Source organism: Argentina silus (genome assembly GCF_951799395.1).
Source record: "Argentina silus genome assembly, chromosome: 16".
Taxonomy (NCBI): domain Eukaryota; kingdom Metazoa; phylum Chordata; class Actinopteri; order Argentiniformes; family Argentinidae; genus Argentina; species Argentina silus.
Window position 1 is genome coordinate 18,166,045 of NC_139670.1, and position 18,565 is coordinate 18,184,609.

At 43.6% G+C, this 18,565-nt stretch overlaps 2 protein-coding genes across 3 annotated transcripts in view; both read right to left on the minus strand.

The window, feature by feature from the left end:
• Positions 1 to 596: 596 nt before the first annotated feature.
• On the minus strand, positions 597 to 4,639 carry LOC310817585 (cytochrome P450 26C1-like; the record flags this gene model as incomplete). The annotated part of the gene is made up of 6 exons (XM_083688223.1): positions 597 to 968; positions 1,623 to 2,045; positions 2,812 to 2,967; positions 3,560 to 3,835; positions 3,957 to 4,181; positions 4,439 to 4,639. The coding sequence occupies 6 exons, from the start codon at positions 4,637 to 4,639 to the stop codon at positions 597 to 599; spliced, it is 1,653 nt and encodes a 550-aa protein (XP_083544349.1).
• A 743-nt stretch (positions 4,640 to 5,382) lies between these two features.
• Positions 5,383 to 18,565, minus strand: part of exoc6 (exocyst complex component 6) — a 36,934-nt gene continuing 23,751 nt past the window's right edge. The window contains exons 18-22 of one of the 2 annotated variants that reach the window (XM_083687183.1): positions 17,942 to 18,121; positions 14,599 to 14,740; positions 12,401 to 12,474; positions 7,492 to 7,604; positions 5,383 to 6,857 (exon numbers count right to left, since the gene is read on the minus strand). In XM_083687183.1, the coding sequence (XP_083543309.1) occupies positions 6,725 to 6,857; positions 7,492 to 7,604; positions 12,401 to 12,474; positions 14,599 to 14,740; positions 17,942 to 18,121 (642 nt within the window). In that variant the 3' untranslated portion in view covers positions 5,383 to 6,724. The remainder of the gene's footprint in view (positions 6,858 to 7,491; positions 7,605 to 12,400; positions 12,475 to 14,598; positions 14,741 to 17,941; positions 18,122 to 18,565) is intronic. The other variant, XM_083687184.1, reaches the window with a different exon arrangement.

The following is an 18,565-nucleotide window of genomic DNA, read 5'->3' on the forward strand; positions in this document are numbered from 1 at the left end:
TGTACAATATAATTCACTCGTTATGACCCATCACCTGGTCCATAAATGAACTAGAAATTGTGCTTTACACTTTACAAAAGTGCAATCACATTACTTACACTTATATTGTACCTCAAATATTGATGTCTCTATAGAACATTAAACTCACATGACATTCGCCAGGCATTTGAAATACATTAGAAATAGTCTTATTTGAAAACAATCCATTTACTGCATTCAAATTAGAATTGGAGTCACTATCATGGATTTAAGAAGTCAGGTCACAAGCTGATATTGTCACACACGTGTTGACTCTCCTAACAACATTCTACGAACATGTTGTTGGAGAACAATTTAGTGTTTTTTGTTACTTGTGTAAGAGCAAGAAATGCTTGACTCCATTGCTGTACAATTACAAAGCAATGACCATAGTACAATATTATAACATGTTATAACATTGTTATTACTAGAGTAATAAGTGTTACAATTATCAGAGCAACTTAATATAAAGTGTGACATGACTTTCTAAATCCACAATAATGACTCTAATGATACATTAAAATGTATTGTTTACACACAGCAGCCTTAACAGTATATTCAGTTGTGCCATCTTGGTGTCATGGGATATGCACTGGGTGGTTCTTTGGCCCAGAGTTTATGGAGTTGAAATAAACATGGAGTCCTTTGACAGGGTGCACAACTGGAACTGTCTGCATCTTAGGGAAGGAGTCCGTGGCCAGTCTCCACTCTGTAGTGACCAGTAACTCAACAGCCAGAGTTTTGATGATGACTTGTGCCAATTCCTTCCCAATGCAACTCCGTACACCGCCACCGAAGGGCACGTAATTGAAGCGTCCTGCTTTGCTTTCGTCTCTCTCCGTCCCAAAGCGGTCAGGGTCAAAGACGTCTGGGTGCTGATAGGCTGCTGCCGTCTCGTGGGTGTCTCGGATGCTGTACAGGACACTCCATCCCTTGGGAATCTGGCAGCCCTAAAGACATGGAAAGACCCAATGAGTTCAAAGTCAATCGCAGAAATGACCTTTCAACGAAAACAACTTTATAGGACACAGCACATTCTTCTTCTTTCTTGTTGTAAATCGGGAGGTTAGCGTATTGGTTAACCAAAGAGCAACAACTCTCTCTAACTCATCAACGCCACGATGTGAGCATATTCAAAAAAAAAAAAAAAAAAAAAAAGGCATTGATTCAGTCATGTGATATATAATGTACTGTGTATGCTTTGTTCATTCAAAGCATTATGAGCCCTGACCCTTATTTGACCTTTTGGGTGAACATAGCATGATGCTTGGGAGGTCCATGCCAGCGCACAACCATAATAGCCCTCCCTGGCCCTCTCTCGCCTCATTACTCTCAGGGCCACAGGAAGTACAATCTCTTTGTCTGTTGTATTTGAGATGATGCGATGATGTCCATATGAATGAGTGATTACAAATTCCCATACTATGTTCAAAATATATAGCACTTGTTTGTTGAGCACCCTCGCTCCTGCACTTTTTGCATTATGAAAATCTAAACCTTTTTTTTTTTTAAAAACAAAAAAAACAAAATGCATTTCTAAAGCCTTGGAGCGTGGTCTCTGAATCACCTCCGTTACACTGGTGTAGGCTATTCTTCATACTCACGTCTAACTCAAACGTTTGGAGGACAGTCCTGTAGCCACCAGAAACCGGGGGCAGATATCTGAGCACCTCCTTCACCACGCAGTCCAGGTATCGCAGTTGGCTCAGCCTCTTTAACGTCAGGTGAGGCACGTAGATGCCGCGGTGACACTCCCCTGCTCTCCGCTGTAGCTTGGGGTCTGTGAACGCGTGCTTCCGGCCATTTTCTGGTTGGTCACTAGGAGATTCATCAGTCTGTTGGTGCAGGTCTCCGTCTATGGTGGATGGCTGGTGGTTGCTGTTCAAGTCGGTGCCAAATTCCATTCCCTGGATTTCCAGCCTGGATTTGGCCGCCACAGAAGGATGTAGCAGCAGCAGCAGGATGAGGGAGGTGGAGGCGCTGGCCGTGGTGGAATGGGCAGCGAAGATCAACTCCACTGCCGTCTCCTGGGACACAGGAATGACAGTTTGAACTTATTTGTTTAATAATGAATTCCGGTAACACTTACATTTGAATGTGTCCCTCATTATCACTCTCTGTATTTTAACTACTTTCCTTGTCTTGTTGTTTGGTTTGATTTTGGTTTCATGAGAAAACATCTCTCCTTCCACTTGTTGAAGATATTTTAGTATAATCAGATATGTTGTGTATTGTGCATGATTCTGATTCTGATTCTATTAAGGAGATATGCCACTCCCCTGATGTACAACACAGACAGGGAATATGACGCCAGTCCCACGTGGGGATTCCACTTCTGACCAATCACCAAACAGTATACACGTCACTTACAGGTGTCCTTCCTAGCACCAATCACGTCTTTCTCCTGCAGTTTCCCCGAACAACGAGTGTATTCTTTAAGTCATCACAATCTACTTTTTAGGATCAAATGACCGAAAAACAAATTGTACACACTTCAGTGATATGAAGAAAAAAAAAAAAGAAGTTGCTAATTTGTTTGTCTTGCCCTCCCACAGGCGACCTGTCTAAAGAAACAGCGTTTGGTCTCTATTTGTAAACAAGTGGACAGTAAACATGTTGTCCCCCCACGGACCGTGTAGTGCTTAGCCTATTTGATTCATTATCAGTCAGATTTCATCGTGGGGGGAAAATAAAAGATACATGGCGGCTCTGTGGAACGATCTTGGTATAAAATACCTTCTTGAACTTTAAGTCACGCATGACGTGAAATTTATGGACGGGGATTGTTTTTACCTTCAATTCTTGCATCGTTATTTCATGCCCATGTTCCTTGGCACTGCTCAGAATGTAGTCAAAGGCATCATTATGTCCATCAGCTTGATTTCTCTGGAGCTTTTCTTCAATCAGTTTCTCCAAACATGCATGAAGTACTTCTCTGGCTTGAATACCCTGTGGAGGAATAACAATGGAGGACTAAATAACACATACCAGTGGCAGGTTGTCATGTGTCGTTTAAATTGGAAGATTTTTAAAAATGGAACTTTAGGAAAAAGATCAACTTTACCTGTTTAACCTCATTCATTATGTCCAGCACCATAACAGTGTCTACATCATTAAAGGTCTATAGGCCTATAGTAGCCTACATATGTGAAAATGGTCCACAGGAAATAACCTCCTATGATGCTGTGTGCATTCAGTGATTTTCAAAAAACTACAAGGAGTTTCTAGTCGGGGGAGTGTGTTTGTGGCAATGAATTGTGAACGAAAATCACTGAATAAAAAAGAAAAGGGATATCAATAGTTGTTCCTGCACATGTAGGCATATAAAATCACGCCTTGCATTTCTCCTCCGCAATCAGAGTTTGCAGTAGATGAGATTGAATATTGCACGTTATCTCAATTAACATACACCACCGGAAAAAGAACCTTGTCCAACATGTACTCAGTTTCAAATATTTGTGATTGATGATAATGTATACATACAGAAATATAGCAAATATTAATTGAAATGATTTCGAATAGTTTATGGGGCTATACTCACTTTCCGCAGGCCACTGAAACACACATCAAATGGGAGAGAGAAGAGATTGTTCATAAGCTGCTCAAACATTTTGGAGAGGTAGTGGATTTGGGACTCCTCCATATCAAACCCCAAGATCACCTGGACAGCGATGCGAAAGGTCAGAGCTTTAGCGGCAACAAACACATCCACCGGACCGGTGTCCGAGCACCACTTGGTTATTTCCGTCTTGACCACATCTTGCAAGTGAGGAATGTACGTCTCTAAAGCTCCGTGACTGAATACTTTGGCCAATATCTGATGGAAATAAACAAAGCGGGTATAAGGGAAGTCAACGGGGCGGACCTTTTTTTTTATGAATGCGTACTATACGAAAAGACGTGTTATCTGTCATTTTTTTGTCACGAACATGCCTTACTTTTCGTTTTCTTCTGTGAAGGTCCCCAGTGGAGTTGGCCAGCGCGTGGGGTCCCAGAATGATGCGTGTGCTCTGGGGCCACTGAGCGCGCACCACGGTGTGTTCTCCAAGGAGGATTTTACGGATATTTTCCGCCCCGGTCACTCGGATAACAGGTTTTCCCAAGAGGTGAGTTTTAAATACGTTTCCATACTTCTCCCTTCTCGATACTTGGAAACTCGAACCCTGTGAAGTAGGTGCAAAAGCGGCAAATACCTCGGTATTTCCAACTTGGCAAACAACCCCAAACAACAAAACAGGTATATTATTACTGGTTATTGCTGTTGGTCCAACTGTTCGGATAGCACACTAGAGAAATCAATTCTGTTTTATGCTAAGACAGATCTGTTTGAAATATGGCACCCATGCGTAATTACGCAGGGGCACAGTGGTTATTCTAATTCTGTGGGTACGGTATTACATTTGACCATGAATAATCATACCTCAAACAACCAGTGAAAAGTTTCTCCTATGAGTGGCCAGCCCATCGAACCCTTGGGGAGCGGCAGTGTGCTGTCCTCGTCCCGGGTGATGGACCACCGCAGGGTCCACAGTTGCCGGGATACCGCGATTAGCAGCAGCACCGACAACACAGATGTGACCGCGGAGGCGAGCACCGGTAAGGTGCATAGTTGGAACGGCATCCTAAGAAACCATGAGGCAGTCAATACAGTATCCATGCAGCAGAGGAGATGTGGAGACTGATTATTTGGACATTTTGGACAGGTCAATTATTCCTGCTCCTATAAATGCATTTCTAATGTACTTTCAGTCCTATATCTATAAGCCTTAAAGACACAACAAACTGTTGGTTATTTTCTCAAAAGTTTGCATAAACGAGCTATTGCATTAATCCGAGACATAGCCTTGAGGTGTGGTGTATCCAATATCCGTCAAAACAACTTACCCGTCTTAGAATAGTACTCTTCTCCTGGTGCATCCTGCGCGCCTGGGTCTTTATGAACAGTAGTGCACTAATTGATCCACCTTCGCCGATGACGTGTTGTTTTGAATATCTAAAGCGGTTCATGTACCGCCAGGCTGAGAGCCAGGTTGTGTGACACACCCCCCCTCAGGGAGAAAGAATGGATGGAGATTCAGAGGCAACCTGAAAAAACAAGTAAATTCCAATTGTATTGTTGTCTGTCCATCCATGATTATGAAATAACCATTACTCCCAAAGTTCAACATTATGCCATTACATTCCTACAAGCTAAAATGTGTGAATTACAAATAGTGTAATCAGCAATATACTCATATTCTCGACTGCATGCACTATTTCAAGTGGGTATCTGTTTTTATCAACACCCAATATTAGTTTATCAAAAGTGTATCACCATTGTGCCACAAGTGACTTGACTTTGAACCACAGTAAAGAGTCAGCATGGAGTGAACACATTTTTATTACAGCACACAAATAAAAACAAACAGAATCAGGAAAACATCTCAGTCACAGGGGGATTATTGTTCAGAGCCATGGCAGGAGTTAACTGCCAGTTGAAATCTTAAGGAACATTTTTACTCTATTTCACATTGGAATGTTGAAGGGATATCTGTTATTTGTTTCTGTTTCAACTATATGAGACTGGAAATAAACTTGGAGAAAAATAACTTTCTTCACCAGATGATGTATTGAATGTTATTGACAAATTGAAATTCAAGGTCTAATTAATTACATATTTAGGTTTAGGAGATGCATCTCAGTACAATTAACCTCCTGTATCTGTATAGCAGAATAACTGCCTTCTTATTTTTCTTTACAAAATATGCAGTATGTACAATGACATTTACAAGCAACTATTTAAAAAAGGCAAACTTAAATAATCTTCAGTGCAAAACGCCTGTTAAAAGTCGCACAGACCCAAAAAACCATAACCCAATTATAAAATGTTTTCACAAGTCATTCGATGAGCAATCTTGCTAGTGAAGCCGCAAATGGACCAATTAATTATTGCTTTTTTTTCTCCTTTTCTTTTTTTAGCGTGAGATTCTAAAGCATTTGAACCCAAAAGCTTTCATTTTACCCTGAGGAACAAAAAAAGTATAATTTAAGATGTAAGTCATTGCTATAATGCCTGATAAAATAAAAATCATAATTTGAGATGGCTTTTTTGTAAGAAGAAAATGGTCTTAGGAGTTTTACCATGAACTAATGGCAAGGGTAACAATGTACCCTTATAAGGTGATTAAAAGGAAGGGAGCAGGTTCATGCAAGGTCGTTTTTTGACACTTATCTAAGCTGTTTGATTCAAGCTGGACCAGCAGAGAGCATGGTTCTCTGTAGTGTGGTATATTCTTCAAACATATGTACACTACACAGTAAAAACTCCAACCAATATTGCATTTATGGAGCATTTCAGAGAGAGATCTCGTTGTGAACATCAGTCTCAGGTTTGGACTTCATGATCCGTTATCAGATTCCTGTACATTCGGTACATTCCCACAATTCAAAACACCATCCTATGTGGTGATACAATCATTGCACTCTCACAATATACAAAACATATTTTTCTTATGCCATTAAAAATACATTAGAAACATTTTACTGCATATTCCTTTCAGAGTTCAGTAAACTGTTTTTGTTTAGGTGTGTGTGTGTGTGTTCATAATTTACACTATGTATCCAGTCTGGTGAAACTGTGATGGTTGTGGTAGCAATTCAGGGTGCGTGTTGGTCCATATGTGTGTCCCTGTCTGTGTGTGTGTGTGTGTGTGTGTGTGTGAGGGGTCTAGGAGTGCTGGGACATCCCGTTGACCAGACTCCTCAGCTGCTTGACCACCGTCTCGATCAGCTTCTGCTTGTCCCGGTCGTTCTTCCTGAACTGGGAGAAGATATTGTTCTTCTTGCTTGTGTCCTTCATTCTGTTGGAGCAAGGGTAAATATGTATACATGAGTCATGCCATATTACGTCATGAGAAACATCAAACCACAGTTGGGTTTGAGGAGAGCTACCATGTACAGAGGGGGAGTAAATAACTCTAGTAGATAACTGCTTTAAATTAAATGTTACATGACAAATAATACCAGACCATTTACACAACACAAGAAACATGCAAAATAACACCAGACCATTTGAAGGACACAAGAAACTAGATTAATAACATACCCCCTGTAGACTCTGCATGGTAGTGGTTAGCAATTCATTAAGAAGAAGAAGGAATAGAAGAAGAAGAAGAAGAAAATAAGCAGTATTAGCAGTATAAAAAATATATGCCATTTCGCTGACGCTTTTATCCAAAGCGACTTACATTGCAGTGAGTGCATACATTTTTCAGTATATATGGTCCCAGCGGGAAACAAACCCACAACCTAAGCGTTGTTAGCACCATGCTCTACCAACTGAGCCACAGAGGAGCCACAGTGTGAAGTATACAGAACAGAGAAAGCAGGGCAATAGTGGGCAGTGTGTGTGTGTGTGTGTGAGAGAGGAAGTGTGTGTAAGAGTATGTGTGTGTCAAGGTTAACTGGATAAGATGGCAGAAATCAGGTACTCACTTCTCCAAAAGTGCCAGAGCGGTAGAGGGGTTGACTCTCAGGTACTTTGACGTGGGCTGTCCGTAGTCGGCCAAGTATGTGGACCAGTCCCACACCATGAACAGGTCAAGAAGCTGCACAAGAGAACATAGTGTCAAACCCCTCACCAGATAACAGGTACCACAAACGGGGAGCATACACCATCTCCCTAGAACTGTCGACAGAAACAACAGAGCATACATAACAACTGTGAAATGAAATGACCAATTCCCATGGTTCAAATGAACCTGTAGGATTACCAAATACAAGTCAAGGTAAAATAAGCATTTACATGCACAAGTGTGAGCTGAGTGAGTATGTGTATGAGTATGAGTATGTATGTATGTATGTATGTATGTATGTATGTAGAGAGCACAGCAGTACTTCAAACACGAGAGAGCAATCCCCCAGCGACCTCTGGCTAACCCATAGCAGATTATCCCTCCTCTCCACAGCACAGCAGCCAGGCAGGAGTCACAGTGGTCTGCCGAGAGGCTTGAACTGGCCTCCCCTGGCCCTGCCCCGCCACTTGGCACCTCACATTCAAAGGAGGGAGATGCTTAGAACCAGAGACGCTGTAAAACAGAGATTGCCCCTACTCAGTGTATGCTAATATGGTAATAGCCGAGGGGACTCTGCTGGACGGCGAGCTGAAGCGAGCGGCTTAGCGCTAATGCCATTCACAGTTCACACCTGCTAGGAAGGAGGCTTCTGATTGGAGGGTGTGTGTGTGTGAAGAAGAGAGACTATTCAGTGACATGTGACATGACTCCTGCTTTGCTCCTTGGGTCTGTTCTTTACAACTTATTGGCAACATAGTGGCGGATGACCTCGTATTTACTGCATCTGTTGTGTGTGTGTGTGTGTGTGTGTGTGTGTGTGTGTGTGTGTGGGGGGGGGGGGGTTCAGATGTGAACTTTTGTACTTCTAGGGGACTTGCTCACTCCAATATTCTCAGAGCATAATGGTTTGACACAGCAGAAGCTATAGACTATCATGAACCAAAGAAAGTCATGGCTCACAACTGTGGAGAGCAGCAACACACGGTACGATACTATCCAGGCTGGAGTAGTGGAGTCATGTTGTCAGGGCCAGTCCAGTGGTGCCTGGTTCCTACCGTGGTTCCTACCGTGGTCCCTACCCGGCTTCCCTACACATTACCTCCTATCCACGCTCCTGTGAGCCATGAATGATAGCCAATCATATGGCTGTCTGCCTGGAGTTTGTTTGGCAGGTCTGACTTGCGGCCAGGAGATATTTGGGTTGATACTAATCCCCTCGAAATTGCTTTCTCCCTCAGGGCAGAGTTATGGGCTTTTGAAGACCCCGCTCTAGAACACAGTAGCGCAGACTGTCATCTTCAGTCAATTAAACTCCTTCAGTCGAATTCCCTTCAAGTCTTCTGTTCTGTCACTCCTTTTTTTGGTTTAAAGAGGTTGAGTTTGACTAAGACAAGCGTCTTTACTATGGCGAGAGGGGGTTATCATGTGTTTTCTTTATTGTATCGAAGCATTTTTGACCAGACATAACACTGAAGAAAATAGCAAGAAAAAGCATACCACATACTGGTAATGTGTATGAAATGTAAACAGAGCAAAATAGTTCAGATTGTTATTGGTATATGCAGAAAAGAAATCTCTGGCTTTCCCAATAGAACGATGACTGATAAATGACTGGTACAGTGCCCTCCATAAATAATGGAAAGAGGAAGCATTTTGTCTTTTTTTTAATCTCTATACTCCAACAGTTTGGATTTGAAATCAAACAATTAGTATGGGCCCAAAGTCGAGATTCACAGCTTTAATTCAATGTTTTTTTTTGACAGATTGGGTTCACCATTTAGAAACTGCCCCCATTTCATGACTACAAACGTATTGGAGAAATCATATAATGTCCAAATAAAGCACTCATGTTTAGTATTTGGTCGACAAACCCTTGCACGCAATAACTGCCTAAAGTCTGCAACCCATTGACCCCACCGGAAGCTGGGTACATTCTCTTGTGATACTCTGCCAGACCTGTACTGCAGCCATCTTCAGTTGTTTGTTTTGAGATCTTTTTGCCTAAAATCTTCAGGAAATGAAATGCATGTTCAATTGAATTTAAATCTGAAGATTGACTTGGCCCTGAAAAACTCCCGAGTTGCTATAGCAGTATGTTTTGGGTCATTGTATGACGAAGCGCCATCCAATGAATTTGGAGGCATTTGCTTGTACTTGAGCAGACGAGATGTTTCTGTACACTTCAAAATACATTCTGCTGCTGCTGTCAGCAGTAACATCATCAATTAAGACAAGTTAGCCAGTTCTTGTGGCAGCAATACATGCCCAAACCATAGCACACCCTCCACCATGTTTCACAGATGAGGTGGTATGCTGTAAATCTTGGACAGATCCTATTTTCTCCAAACTTCCCTCTTGCAATCACTCTGGTCCATAATAATATTTGTCTTATCTGTCCACAAGACCATTTTCCAGACCACTGCAGGCTTTTTAGGTACTAACTGTAACCTGACTATCCTTTTTGAGGATAACTAGTGGTTTGCATCTTGCAGTGAAGCCTCTGTAGTTTGGCTGGTGACGTATTCTGAGGTTGGTAGTCTGTGACACATTCACACCTACCTCCTGGAGAGTGTTCCTGATCTGTGGGACAGTTGTTTTAGTTTTTTTCTTAATCATGGTGAGCATTCTTCGGTCATCCACGATAGAAGTTTTCCTTGGCCTACCAGCCTGTTTGTGATTGCTGAGCTCACCAGTGCTTTCTTCCTTTTTTAACAATGTTACAAACTGTTGATTTTTGTAAGTCTAAGGTTTAGGCTATGTTTCTGATTGATTTGTCTGACATTTCAGCCTCATAATGGCTTCCTTGACTTTCATTGACATCTCTTTGGTCCTCATGTTGACAGACACCAATAGCAGATTCCAAAGGCAAATGCAAAGCCTAGAATCAATACTAGACATTTACAGCTCTCTTATGCCTGCACAAATGATGTGACAGAACACACCTGACTAACCAGAAACACCCGTCAAGACAATTTTCCAATACTTTTGGTGCCCTGAAATAGGGGGAGTGTGTATAAAAAGGGTTGTCATTTCTAAATGGTGAAGCTAATCTGAAAAAATAAAACACTGAATTAAAGCTGAGAATCTCTACTTTAACCACATAGTAATGGTTTGAATACTAATTTCAAATCCAAACTCTTGGAGTATAGAGCTAAAAGAAGACAATGCTTCCTCTTTCCAATACTCATGAACGGCACCGTGTGTGACACCTAGTCATTTAATTGGGTGTTAAATTGAAAATACTGCATTTCAGGCAAGGCTTTGGGTGTGTTCTGAAACTTTAGAAATTATTTTGGTATTTCCTTTCTTTTTGACTTAACCTTGAGCTTGTCAAAATCACCAGTTTCAAGGTAAACAGAGGTATCTTAGGTAGGGGGAGCCATCTCAGGATGCTCTCTACCGTCGGCTGCCGTGGAAGACCATTTGCAGAGCCGACTCTACCTATTATGGGGCACTAAGCAAACATTTTTCCCCCTAATTCCCCCTCGGTTTCTGACCATTTGAATAGAGGGTCAGAAACTATGTGGCGAACATCAAACGCAAAAAGGATGCAGATGGAAAGAATGTGAAGTCAGAGAGAATGTTCTAGATAGAACACCACCAGGTAAACAGTCTTCCATTAGCAGGACGTTGGGTTGCGATCTCTCCATCTCAGGTCAGCACCTTTCCTAAAACACCCAACACAGTTCTGCTATATACGAGCACTAGGTGGAGCGGCCTCTCGCCAGGCTTTGACAGGCCAAAGTGGTAATGGGCCGTTTCGTTGTCAATGAGTGGAATTTGCAGAACGGAGCCCTGACCCCCTAGCCCAGGGCAGGGCCGGGGGGAGGAGAAGGTAAAGCTGACCACTGGGCCCCTCTCTCTTTCTTTCTCTCTCTCTTTCTCTTCTTTATCTCTGACATGCTCCTTTCTGCGCTTCAGTGGGATCCCATCTGAGCCACCAGCGTGAACCCCCTTGCAGAGTGCCTTCCATAAAAGGAATCCGTTTCTCCTTTGAGTGAACTTGAAAAGACATGTCATCAGGTCCTTTTGAAAACATCGCCCGGGATCAAAGCCAGCAGGCCCCTGCGTGAGGCAGCAATGTGGATGAGTGAGTGGACAAACAAGCGAGCGTGCCTAGCTACCTGCCTGCATTAGCACTTAGCAAAGGGTCAGATCTCTGAGAGGAGACAATGATGAGGCAAGTGTTACATTTGCGCCATTTAGCAGACGCCTTTATCCAAAGCGACTTACAACAGATACATTTGTTGAAGTAAGTGAATCATCTATCCATCAGTCATCATAAGATAAAGTAATCAATGCTCAGACCATGGGCCATTTTTTTTTATTAACAGGAGAGAAACTTGTACAGGGGGGTAGTGTGGGTGAAGAGGTCTTTTAGGAGGGACCATTAAAGTGTGTCAGTTTCCTGACATACATTAATAAACTGTATTCCCTTGATTTTCAGATTAAATAAAAAAGGCTCAAGTGTGTTTCATTAAAGTCCATCAGACAGAGAGACCAGCTCAATCGCCTTTCTGTGACCTCAACCTGCTAACACAAGCCCACCTGAGGCACAGATTAACAGGGTCAAAGGCCAACCATCCAGCAATGAGAGAAAGAGAGAGAGAGAGAGATTGTTGTAAAGCTGGTAATAGCTTAATGACACCCACCCCCTACCACTTGATTATTTGCCAGTCAGGAGGGGGAAGAGTGAGGGAGGGAGCTCACCATGTCTGGTACAGAAGCTCCATACCCCCACCCCCCACCCCCCATCCTAATCCACCCCTACAGGCAGAGGAGTTGGGTGAAGGGAAGGTGAAGTGAGGAGAGGGAGGTAGTGGACTTGCCTGTCTGAGGTCAATGAACGCCAGCTGTAGAGTGTCCCCTTGGAATCCTGGTACGGGCTCCGAGCTGGCAAACACTGTAGAGACAGAACACAGGTCCACTTCCTGTTATCACCTGGGACAGAACCTGTCAGTTATGACCTGGGACGGAACCTGTCAGAACCTATCACCTGGGACAGAACCTGTTAGTTATCACCTGGAACAGAACCTGCCAGAACCTGTCTGTTATCACATGAGACAGAACCTGTTAGTTATCACCTGGGACAGAACCTGTCAGTGATCCCCTCCGCACACAGGGAATGCATTATCATATCATCCTTCCTCTACCCAAGAAATCCCTCACTGTTGGAGACGACAATTTTCTCTGGAACAAAAACGTTATGATGACATGATAATGCATTCCCTGTGTGCGGTGCAGTCACACCCATGGAGCGGGATTAGGAGTTCCTGCTGTCTCTGGTCGGATCAGCCCTAAACTCTGGATGACCCGGTGACGCAGGCCTGAGGGTTCTCCAGGGACCGGCAGGTACAAGGTACAAGGTGTGGCAAGCGCGCACGCACACACATACACACGCACACACCTTCCCTTTCTTGTGGCCTGACAGTGATGTAGCTGCTGTAATGACTGCTCCACACTGAGGCAGGGCTCAGCTGTCACTGGAGCTGTCCCACATACTGCCATTCAGGAGGGGGCCTGGCTGTGGCGTCTCTATTATGGCCTTTCACACAGGCAGGTAGCAGGCAGCCGTCCCACAGGACCCAGCCTGCTCTGGGGAGATCGGGTTCCACGGTGTTCTGCCTCAGAGATAAGAGGGAAGTCCACACCCCGTATGCAGGACTGAGGCCCCTTGACCCATTTATCTTCAACAGGAGGGACACTAGCAAGATCGCCTTCCCACCACCACCACCACCAGATCTCTGGCTGCACCCTTCTCCCTACAAAGGAAAGGACACTTCTCACTACCCTGGCTATCAATCACTAGGGGCTGTCAGAGAGAGAGGCGTGGGGAGGACAGTAGACAGAGTAAATGATCGGTCAGTGGAAGTCCGGGAATAACACGGTTTGTTCTTTAGTGGAATGTTTTTACCTGGAACGCTTGTTGGAACCCTCATCCACACGGTCCTACACCAGACCAGAGAGACCTGTGGTACTTTGACTACCTCTCTCTCAGCTCGTGAGCACGAGCATACGTCAAATAGCTCCCCCCCCCGAAGCCATGTCAGAAAGACAACAGGCCTGCATGGACCACTTCAAAGAAAATGTAAAAGACCCTGTCAGCTAAAATGTATACTATTCTCAAAAGCATCTACTTTACCTCGAGAATGTCAAGCTTAAACGTTTTGAAAAGTGTGTCTGTGTGTTGCTACATCTGAGGGCAATAAAGATAGATAAGCACTCCCATTGAAATCCAGTGCTCCACAAAGTGACTCCCTCTCAGTCACATAAAAAGCCCTTCGCCCAATGCCATAGCAGTTCAAGGTCAGGCTTGGGCCGAGCCTGGAGGCCACAGACTCACAGCAGCAGTTGTGATGTGTGAACCACGATTTACAGTCATTAGACCCCATAGAGAGAGCAACAAGTTGAAATGTTGTCATTTAGAACGTGTGGCACCCTTTAGATGTGTGTGTGTGTGTGTGTGTGTAATAAATGAGCAGGTTCAGAGAGGAAGTGGAGGGTTACTACTTCCTGGGCGGTTCACCACAGTGCGTTGGTATGCAGTACTGGTAAACTACCAAAAGTCACATCCCTAAGTTTTACGATAACGGCTCAAATATTTGTACACCCAACTATGATTGGATTTGACAATTAAAAATACGGGGCCTATTTTCAACTATATTCAAGTAGGCTATAACAATTCAATTGATTTTTGCTTCATTTAATTTTCATTTTATTGTTCCGCTGTGCAGTCTATATCATGTGGGATCATCAAAACAGTGATGACATTGTTTATACACAATATGTGAGAGGAAGAAGAGAAGGTAAATGTACAGGCTAGGTGTTTCGCCGTGACCAACGATAAGACACAAATTCCTTCTGATCTTTATCTGCTCTTCCCAAGAAAGTATGTGGACAAAGTCATTTATGGTGGGGAGGGAATGAGTGCGTGCTAAACGGCCAATCACCGCCCTGGACGCCCCAATCAAAGGAAGCCTCGTCCGCTCTGTTGGAGATCGTAAGGTTTAACTAGGGCTCCACTTACGTTCACACTGAATGACATCCAGGTTGAACTGCTGAATGGCGCCCATGCTGATCTGCTTCAGCTCGCTGTCGAGCAGCATCTGCATCAGGGAGGTGGACAGGTGCTTACAGGCTGACATACACGCCGTCTGGGCTACCTTCCCCTGGAGGAGAGAGAGAGAGAAGGAGACAGAGAGAGAGAAGGAGAGAGGGAGAGAGAAAGAGGTAACAAGGAAAGAGAGAGAGCGAGAGAGAGAAAGAGAGAGAGAAGGGTAACAAAGAAAGAGAGAGTGAGAGTGAGAGAGAGAAAGAGAGAGAGAAGGGTAACAAAGAAAGAGAGAGAGAAGGGTAACAAAGAAAGAGAGAGTGAGAGAGAGAAAGAGAGAGAGAGAGAGAGGGAGACAAATGAGAGAGAGAACATGTGCAAGCCATGCAATCTGGATCAACAGAATGTGGGACTAAAGATATGAGTCAAAGAGTCCACTACCATACCTGAGTGTCTGTGATTACTGTGGGCAGCCCCCATGTGCGGTAGCCTTTCGTTTTACGACAGTAGGGTTACACATTGGACATGGGCACACATGCAGGCAGATGAGGGCTCACGTGATGGCTTTCAATGAGCAGGGTTGTGCGGTTGTACAGAGGAAGTCAAAAGCAAACCATCACAGCCAAACAAAACAGCAGTAACACCGACATGCACTAAACGGTCCCATCCGAGTACATGCTGACGGCTTTACAGAGAACACCACCGATACATGGGTTTGGCAGAGAGGACACTGAAAGTCCACTGTTGTCCAAGCTATGTATCGAATGCTTTCAGCATCACTGTCAAGTGGTCAAGAAGACTAGACTACAATACTTGACCGTGATCCTATAAGACCAAAAGGATCAATTTCTGAAAAAAAGAAAAAAAGAAAAGACCTCTGTACGTGGACAACCCTGGTCATTTCCAGAAGGCCGTGAGAATCAGTCATCACTCCACATGGTGACATTTATTAGTATAGGTTTCAATAGTGATGTTTTTAGGGTGACATTTAGTGTGTCTACTGCAGATACATCTTCAACAACCCCCTCCAACTCTTCTAATAAGGTGGCGCTGGTTGGATATGGGGCATTTTACACACAGGCAGCTTGTGACAGGGGCATGCATTAAAGACACTTCTCCTGTGGTAACTATACAGGACAAATGTGCCTCCTCAAAAATGCTCAAGAGTCGCTACTCCTCTACAAGCTCGTCAGTCAGGAGAAAAATAAAGTACGAAAGGTTTGTAGGAGATTTCCTAGCATGCACTAGTCTACAGGCTTGTTGTGAAACAGCTTGTTCTCTCCTTGCCAGAGTGAAGGCTACATTGGGAAAGGACTATACATGTTTCTGAATGACAGACTGATCCTATTCTCCTTGAGGGGTAGAGTGAACTTAGAACACTGATTCAAGGCGACTGCAATTGCTGAATCCAGCACTCAACATTCCTGGGCTCGCTTCCATAGACTAGAATTGTTTCCAAACTCAATATAGTAAAAATAAAGCGGTCAATCACAAATCCATTTAGAAACCGGGTCATGAGCCAATACAGTGCAATTAGTAGAACTGTTAAGTAAGATAATGTTATCAGGGCAAGATCACTGTTGCTCTACTGGACATTAATAGTAGCTGAGTGGAGCTTTGAAATAATACATATTGGCATCCATTAGTTTGCCATACTGCAGTAAAACATTCACTGATTTCTATGAGTGATCTTGTAGATAAGACTGACAATGAATCTAATGGTGACAGCGTTGTTTTGTTTATAGAAAATGAAATGTTCAAATGAGCCATAGAAGACCCTTAAAAGCAGACCTAATGACATGGTTCAGTCCCTCAATGGAGGATCAGACTATCTGAGTGAGATATCAGATGGCACACTGTTGACATTCTGTTAAACATTCCTAATTCTCCTACTTGGAAGTCAAGGCTCTTTACAAGGAAAGCAATATGGGATTAAAGGTTCAAGGTCGTCATCATCATAATATCCTACCTGCCAAGGAGAATTCACTATTCAAACTGAGTATCATATGAGATTCACGGTAGCCTACACCCATGGGAATTAGTGCCAACAAGATGACGAATGTTAACATTAGTGTGACACTAATAAAACACTTATCAATTGTTTAGTACAAATCTACCTAGGTGTGGGTTTCTAGGAAGAAGCTGTATGCCATGCACATGACAAGTCCATTTAACCCGTCACCATATTTTTTCAACATGTTACATAACAGAGAATCACTATTTCCATACAAACAGCCACATTCTGAGATGCAGTGTTTCATAAAATTTAACAAGGACTAATTGTATTTACACAATGTAGACCTACAGAGAATAATGTGCTCTCAGGTTTCATTTGCGCCTAGTTTGGTCTGTAGTACCGTCAATTACTGTCCTTTAGCATCACATGTGGAAGAAGCAACAAGCCTGGAGGCAAGTCCACAATACTGACATGAGCATGCGTGTTTCCCTCTGCAGGTCAGGGAGAGGTTACTTACCGACATCGCAGCATGATCATTGTTGTTATTCTGAGCAGAACCCCCCCCCCAAAACAAAGTCAAATATGGGGACAGGAGAAAGAAAGTATGGCAACAATAAATGGACAGGGAAGCAAGATCAGAAACCAAGCATGCTTGGTAGAAGTCAAATCAATAGATAAATAAATATGCATCACTGAAGGGGAAGAGAGGAGACATTCCTGAAAAACCTCTAACAAACTGAACATGAAAAAAAAAGCTGGAAATTATTATAGACAGGATAGGGAGGCTGGAGAGTTGAGCAAGCAAGCAGTTCACTTTGAAATTAAAGGGTTTGGGAATAAAACTAGCAAGAGCAGAGCAGAGCACACCTTATCGTCTTCTCCGCTATTCCCTTGCTAGCTGGGATTGGCCACTGCATCAGAAGATCTTTGGTATGTTTAAAACTGAGCAGAAGAGCTAAGTAGTTCCCTGATTATGTTGCTAATATCTGTACATCTGCCAGCATATCTCCCCCATTCAGCTTCTACTTCATTTTCTGTCAAGTAAATAATCAGATCTATAACGGTCTCGCTCCCTTGAAGTCAATGCTATGTGTTACTCATATCATATGAAAATGGTACCGAGTGATAAGCAATACACATCTCCAGCAACAAACACACACGTTACTCCAGGACTCCATCCATGCCACAGTGGTCTTCATCTCTCACACACATTTACAACAGACTGTCAACTGTGATCGTCCTCACCCGGGAGACACGGCGCTGATACACAATTGACACAACGATATCACTAATGACAACCACCATAACAACAACACCTCCGTTTCCCAGAGCTCCCTGAGGGCGCGGTGGAAGTGAACTCACCGGCAGGTGTGTGAAGACCTGGAAGGTGCTGCGGAGGAAGTTGATGAGGTCCATGAGGTAGCCGCTGGCCCGGCCGTCCGACTCGGGCATGCCCCACTCGTAGTCGGCCAGCTGGATGAACTCGTCGATCTTCTGGTTGAGTTTGGTGTAGATCTCTCCCTCCGCCGCATGTCTGGCATCCTGGGACACAACACACCGACAACACCTGATGTCAATGTCACAACTCCAGGTACTCAATGATAAGTCCACTCCTGATGAGTGCACTTCAAATGAATGACCACTATGTTTAAGTGCAAGTACAGTTTTCCAGTCCTATTTCAATGACATTCTTTTAGCTGTCAGCTGTCAGGATGCCAAGCACTTATCTGGCGTTATGTGTATCAAATGTACACAAATAATGATAATTTGCCTGACACACATCTAATCTCAAATACGATGGGGCTATAATCTTCAAAGGCAAGCACATGGCCTATACTAGATACTTAAAAAGGTTCAGGACCTACTGAGCGCCCGAGGCTCTGTGAGGTTTATGACAGCGTACGTCAGTGTTGAGTGCTGTTGTGTAAACACCGGAGCATTTTTGAGCTCGCTCGCTCGCGGCGACCCAAGTGAAGAAGCTAAAAG